The following is a 7,143-nucleotide window of genomic DNA, read 5'->3' on the forward strand; positions in this document are numbered from 1 at the left end:
CAGTTGTAGGTCACCGTCACCTCCAGAGTGTCCCGAAAGCCGGCAGGCTTGATGGTAAAAGCGTGGGAGGTGCGGTCAGCGGGGCAGCTCCGCGCCTCCACGGCCACCTCGAAGGAAACCTGGCGGGTTGAGATGTTAAGTTAACCAAAATGGGCATGAAGGGCATGGCAGGAAGGGAGGCAGGAGGGAAGGGAAAATGGTAAATGTCCCGAGGAAAAGCCAGGGAGCAATTCCCCGGAGTGGGGCCACACTCAGCGCGTTGAACTTCACTCCCATGTGTGCAAAAAAAAGCCCCAAACAATTGCACACTAAGTGAGGGCATCCACAGCTCCAACCAGCAACATCTGCCAGTTCCATGAGGGCATTGGCATCCTTAACATTTTAAAACTCTTTACTGTCAGACATTAGCAGTAGTTTTCCCCATCAGGGACCATCGGTTTCTGTGAAGCAGGAAGGAATTTGCCTATTTTCATGAAGTAAACAGTGCAAATCTCTAGCGAATATTCTGGTTTTCACGCTATTAAAAATAATAAACTCTGTTGAAACCAAGAACCATCAAGGATCTATCCAAGGCAGCACAAGGGCTGAGGTGCCTACAAGAACACAGATTTAGAAGGTTTTATGGGAATCCTGATCTGCACACAGAGAGGTGCATCAGTCACACAGACCCAAGCTCTCAGCATGCAGCTAACTGGCCAGTTTGGATGGATGCTTCCATTAAGACCGGCTTCAGAAGGGTTATACATCATTATGTGGTTACACACCACTCCCCTACTCATTTTCTGTTGCTACAATCCAGTGTCAGGGAATTTTATCCTTGGGAAAACCAAGACACTCTCATGGTCACTTGCTTGGCCCTCAATTTAATCCTGATGTTTAGTGGGGGTCTTGGGCTGGCCAGCGCTGCCTAGAGCTGCTAGTTAGTTAAGAAGATTAACCTTATTCCAAAGAAACGAGCTCCCTTCCTAGGCATTGGGAGAGAATGATTTTTCTCTGGAGACATTTGAGATCACCTCAAGCCATGCTGTGCCACCCCTCATGCCAAGAGGTGATGTGGTGCAGATGGTGGCACAGCAGCCTGCCCCAGCCAGGAGAGCAGCACCCCCAGGAAACCTCCTTTAACTCCCCCTCCCATTCCCAAGGTCTGAAGCAATTAGGCAATGAGCTCAAATTACAGAGGAGAAGGAGATCAGAAAGCAAGCTAAGGGGATCAGGGTAATCCCGCTCCCTTTCACCCCCTGACACCCACGGCTCTGGGACTAAATCCTGGCAGATTAGGACTCAGTGCCAACGTTATCCTCTTTCAGGAAACTTTCTTAGGAGTCAAATCTTGATCCACGTGGAAGCAATGCGTCAGAGAGCAGCTCAACAAGAGGGGATGGAGGGACAAGATCCCCATGATCCTGTGGCACATTTGCCTGTGCAGGCACCTCAATACTCGAGTGCACCTAAAACTGGAGAGGTACCAGCACTGACTCCCTGCTGCATCCCTGCCAAGCCCCTTCACAGCATGACCTGCAGCAGCTGGAGCAAGTCACCTGCTCATGCCAAAGCCGAGAGGCCAGAATCAACCACCAAATTAACTCTGCTACCTCGGGGGCTCAGGCTTGGCTGTGGGAACAAGGAGGGCACATCCTAGTGTGGCAACTCGGCTGCAGGGATTGCTGTTACCCGCCCATCAGAGATCCAGTCAAGTCAGCTAAAACAGCAGAGGCCACCTCCCTCTTTAACACTTCGCTTGAGCCTTATTTGGTGAGGTAAAAATCCAGCTACTGTTGACTCTTCCAGACTATTTTTATGTGCCTCAGTGCTTAGACCTCTGGTATGTTTGCAAAGTCACTCTTCTCAAATAAGGCAATCAGGCTGCTAATGAACCCGCACCTGCGTTCTGGGAGATGGCAAAAGCCAGAAGGGGAGGGAGTTCCCCGCTGGCCTGAGCCCTCTCACCCCAGCCCTGTTGTCCAGCAACTTGTATATCTGCATCAATATTCAATTTAAACAAGCAAATCTTAGCTGCTCTGAATTTTTTGAATCGAAAAGCACAGGATGGATTATGCTGCATATACTGTTAAGATCAAGGGGCAAACTATATTTTTAGTCTGTGCTTCCACCCAATAATCATAGGAACTGCACACATGACAGGAGGGTTGCTGCCTCTATGAGTGTCTCTTCATTCCAGGAAAGACAAGTTTAGATTAGAATCACAGAATCATTTAGGTTGGAAAAGACCCTTAAGCTTGTGGAATTAACCTAGCAACATCAGGTCCCCCACTAAACCATGTCCCTAAGCACATCTACACGTCTTCTGAATATCTCCAGTGACAGTGACTCCACCACCTGCCTGGGCAGGCTGTTCCAATGCCTGACAACCCTCCCAGTAAAGAAATTCTTCCTAATATCCAACGTGAACCTTCCCTGGCACAACATAAGGCCATTTCCCCTTGTCCTATCACTCATCACCAGGGAGAACAGACTAGCCCCTGTCTCACTACAACCTCCTTTCAGGTAGCTGTAGAGAGCAATAAGGCCTTTCCCGAGCCTCTTTTTCTCCAGCCTAAACAACCCCAGTTCCCTCAGCTGCTCCTCATAAGGCTTGTTCTCAAGACCTTTCACCAGCTTCATTGCCCTCAGTGTCTTTCTTGTAGTGAGGGGCCCAAAACTGAACACAGGATTCAAGGTGCAGCCTCATCAGTACCAAATACAGGGAGAAAATCACTGCCCTAGTCCTGTTGGCCACACTATTTCTGATACCGGCCAGGATTCTCAATCAATGACAAGAAAACCTTTAATATTAGCAGACCAGGAAAAGGCCAGCAGACCACGACAATAACAATTTCACAAGTGAAAGTGTGACGTGATTACAGGAAAAAATAATCTCATTCCTGACTACTGCATCCTGCTGCTTGATCAAGAGGTTTTTGGCTCAGGGTGCTCTACACAAGACGCCTGTATTCCCCCTTTCCTCACAACTGATCTGGGCTGATCTATAGCACCCAGAGCCACTTCTAGCAGAGCAACTCTCCATCGCCTTTTATATTAATGTGGCATGGCATGAGGAGACCAGAGGAACATGAGCAAAGCTGTATTTTATCACCCATGGCCATTCATCAAGAGAGGTGGGTGAAATAGCTTCTCCAGAGGACAGACTGAAAAGCAGACTCACCGTATCTCCTATTTTGAGATCCCCGCACTTCCTGAGCCCAGGATAGGACAACCCATCCTGGCACGTGGCAGTGAAGGTCAAGCCAACGTCCTCAGGGCTGTCCCAGACCGTGAGCTCCACCTTGGACCGAATACTCTAGAAACACAACGGGAAAACAAACTGTCAGGTTCCCAAAGCTGCTCCCAAAGGGCTTCTTCTGCTTTAGTCTCTTCTCTTCATGGTTCCAGAGGCTGACTAGGACATCTCAACACGTATGTGAAAAAAAATCATCTCCACACACACACTGACATTTGGGTTTGACTAAACCAGTTCAGGAGATTTCTGAAGAATGCAACTAGACTCATGGGGAGTTGCCTACAAAGCCTGCGGGTGGCTTATGCCCTCTAGGACAGCTGTGATAACCGCTGTAGTCATCATTGAAAAGACATGGATGAACAAGAAAAAGAAAGAAGAAAACATTTTTGACCACAAATGGAGCATCTCTGAGCTGAAGGTCAGAGCCTCTTGTGAAGCACAAAGCCTGATTCTCCACTGGCAGTCATCCTGTGACATCCTTTGTACACCGAGAAGGTGTATAACTGCACTAACTCTGTCCTGCTTTCTTGATTTCACCCAGTTGGTCAGAAAAATGCATTTTTTCCCTCTTAGGAGAAAATGCCAGACAAAAAGTATCCTTTCGGATGTGTCAGCTGGAAAAGCCACCACAGGAAGAAATAAATGAAAAATCTATCTTTGAGAAACTTTTCAGAGCGAAACACATTTTCCATCAGCAAGATTTTGGTATGCTCCTACCTGCTTTCCTCTGCTTCTCATCTCTCTGCTTTGCTGCACACACAGACTTTTTAAGTCAAAACAAAACAAAGTTTATAAGTATTAAGTTGGAATGAGGTTGTTTTGTTTAATTCTTCCAATGGTTGGAACTGATTTTTTTAAGAGTTGTGGCCAAAAACGACAAAGGTTTTCAAAATGGAGCTTTTTTCAAAAATACATTTCTTTTCCAAAGCCAGCTTGCAGCTCCATCCCTCTTACCCTTGTCCGCAACCCTCACCAAAATGGCCAAATTAAGGAAACGTGCTAATTCAGACCTCTTGTCAGTCCGTGTGAGAATACCACCAGTGTTCACACACCAGCAAAGAGCTAATATTTTTGGAAATGGGCAGAAAATAAATGCGTTTTGGCTGTGTGAATCTAAACAGCCTTTAAGGAAAGAAATTAATATTTTTCCACCTCTCTGCTGCAATGCAGGAGCCATTCACAGGGCAGCACTTTGGACCATATGGAGCATCCATTGCCTATGGGCTGAACACCTTTGTGTGTTGGTGAAGCTGAACATCCTGCTCTGCCCAAAATTACCCTGTAGGAATTAGCTGTTTTACCAATAATGCCCTCTCATCTTCCTCCCCAGAGCATCTCATCCGGGGCACAGCAGAAGACAAGACACCAGGCCAGCCCTTGGTATAACTTTGCATGGGCCCTTCCGATGTCCTTATACAGATGTCAAGGTTCCTTATCAGCCCTTACTTAATTGTAAGACACTGAAGGAAGCAGTCCCCCATGGGCAAGAGCACTCCAGGCAGAAGAAAAAGCGAGATGGGGGAAAGGGATCTCAGAGGTAACGTAAACCCTGAGCAAGTCTGATGTACTCATTGGTGGAGGAAAGCAGATGAGAGAGGACCACAGATGGCCAAAGCACTGAAGGGGAGAGGCTGAGCCCAAGCCCAGAGCCCCAGTCACTGCCACACTACAGGTTCTATCACAGATCAAGGTTTCCTCCACACTCAGACATTCCTTTCCATGACGAATAAAAAAAAGTTCACCCTCACTTGGCAAACAGAAATTTTAGCCTTCAGTGAGAACTGAATCCATTTCAGGACAAACAACAAAGCTACCTAGAGGAGATGGGCTGGGCAGGCTCCAGGTTTCCTGCAGTCCCAGGACCAGCAGGAGCTGCCAGGGGTCCCAGCCCACACCCACCACCCAGCTGAACAGGTAAGAAAAAACCAGCCCTGGTCTCAGCAGCAGATCTTCTTCCCAAGGGCATACCCACATGCTGCTTTTACTGCAGGGAGCTGTGGGAGAAGGAAAGATGAACGTTAGAGGTCATGGAAAGCACAGCACAATCCTCCGTGACCTCTGACTGCATAAATTCCAGAGAAGTCCTCCCTCGCTCCCTTGCACTAATAAGCACAGTAGCAGGAAGAAGAGCTTGTGGCCACTGAAAGCTGTGTTCACAAGTCCCATGCGTGAAGGTTGACCCATTATAGGTCAGATCTCCATGCCCAGCACCAAAACAGCGATATCTCCTAAGAATTGCCAGAAGAGTCGACCCATAAGAATTCAGAGGGAAGTTAAATGTTGACAACTAGTCAAAAAATGTGCACTTTAGCTGCTTCTAATTGATCTGCTCCCCTGAGGCCAAGCTGGGTGGAGCACGTTGGGGAGAGGCGAGGCGGCTGAGTTCTTGGCACTTCACACAACAGCAGCTGCGGTATTAACATGGACTTACGTTGTAGGCCTTGACGATGAGCTCGATGATATTCTTGGAATCTTTGTGCAGAATCTCCACTGTTGTCCCAGGAATCAAGGCAGTGAAGTTCTTGTGGGGAAAAAAAAAGAAAGACAAAAAATGCTAAGATACAGAGAGGAAAGCAGAGGGTGAGGAGGGACCGACCCCATGCCAGGGACACCAGCCACACACCCTGTCCCATCGTCCAGTGGTCTACGTGGTACGGCTGGGCTCCCATGAACACAGAGCTTTGACAGCAAAGCATTTCTAATACGGCATGCTGGACACTAAAGCAAAGCTCACAGCCATGGGATGGGGACCAACAGACCCAAATCCGCTGCCGCAGGGGGCAAGACCCAGATGCTGTGCACTCGTGAGAGCCGGCACCGTGGGGACGGAGGTAGGGCTGCCTTGTCTTGCCTCCCAACCCACCAGCATCCCCGGGAGTAGGGGTGGAGAATGAGCTCAGCCCTCCTGCTCTCCACAGGCGAGCAGCAGCATCTCAACCATAGCAACGCCGGATGCTTGTTGTTTTTGCTCAAGCCTCGAGAGTCAGAGCAGAGGTTTCTGAAAACAACCCCGCCTGAAAGACCTCCCCTGTAGCCGCAGAGGAGTGAAACCCCGCAGGGCAGCTCCAGACACAGGCCAGCCTTTGGTGGCTTGGGTCACCTTTCCCTTTCGGAGGGGAGAGCAGGGATGGTGAGTGAGTTCGAATTGTATGTGGCATGCCAGGGGCCCCGGACTCCGTGATGGAAAAACACAGCTGGGCAGAAACGCCGCACACAATTAGGTAATGGGATTAAGTCACTGCAGAATGGGCTGAGCAGGTTTCTGCTCTCTTGCATGTTGCACGGTTGGCAGCCATCCGAACATCAAGATTAAGCCGGAGCCTATTTTAGGTCTTCACATGCCTGCTAACACATACATCTGTTTGCCCTAAGAAGCTTTAGCGGTTTTCGATGAAAGGACTAGAGGGGAGGGACGTCGGGCTGAGCCTCACCTGCCTGTCCCTGCCAGCCCCGCGTGCCTGAGGCTGCCTCCACTCCACAGTCACAGCAGGAGTATGCTCTCAAGAGGAATTCAAGTCTTCCAACCCCAGCCCAGGTGGCTCGGCAGCACTCACCTTGTAAAGGACGTAATGACTTTTTGTAACAGCAAAAATCAGGTGGATGTTGTTTTCAGTGAGTTTCTCCCCAAGAAGTGCCAGGGAAGGATAATCCTAGGAGCACAAAAAGGGTAAGACTGATGGGTAACACAGAAACAAACACTAATTTCATTGCTTTTCTTCCAACAGCAAAATTGTTCCAGAAACGTGGCATGTTTTGTGGTGCGATGAAGTCCCTGGCGCACAAGCACGATCCCAACCGAAACAGGAGAAATTCTGTCATCCTTTAAAAATTTCTGCTGTGTCCTTCACTATATGACTGACAACACCATTAGCTTCAGCAACACCTCAAATACCACATTTTTTTCC

The 7,143-nt window shown here is 48.7% G+C and overlaps 1 protein-coding gene across 1 annotated transcript in view; it reads right to left on the reverse strand.

The window, feature by feature from the left end:
• LOC104277823 (integrin beta-5-like) overlaps positions 1-6,888 on the reverse strand; it is a gene marked incomplete at both ends in the record, with an annotated part of 7,218 nt that extends 330 nt beyond the window's left edge. Inside the window, 4 exons of the mRNA XM_009874594.1 lie at positions 1-119; positions 3,164-3,298; positions 5,670-5,759; positions 6,793-6,888. Coding sequence (XP_009872896.1) covers positions 1-119; positions 3,164-3,298; positions 5,670-5,759; positions 6,793-6,888 — 440 coding nt within the window. The remainder of the gene's footprint in view (positions 120-3,163; positions 3,299-5,669; positions 5,760-6,792) is intronic.
• Positions 6,889-7,143: the final 255 nt, after the last annotated feature.

Source organism: Apaloderma vittatum, unplaced genomic scaffold (genome assembly GCF_000703405.1).
Source record: "Apaloderma vittatum isolate BGI_N311 unplaced genomic scaffold, ASM70340v1 scaffold16660, whole genome shotgun sequence".
NCBI lineage: Eukaryota > Metazoa > Chordata > Aves > Trogoniformes > Trogonidae > Apaloderma > Apaloderma vittatum.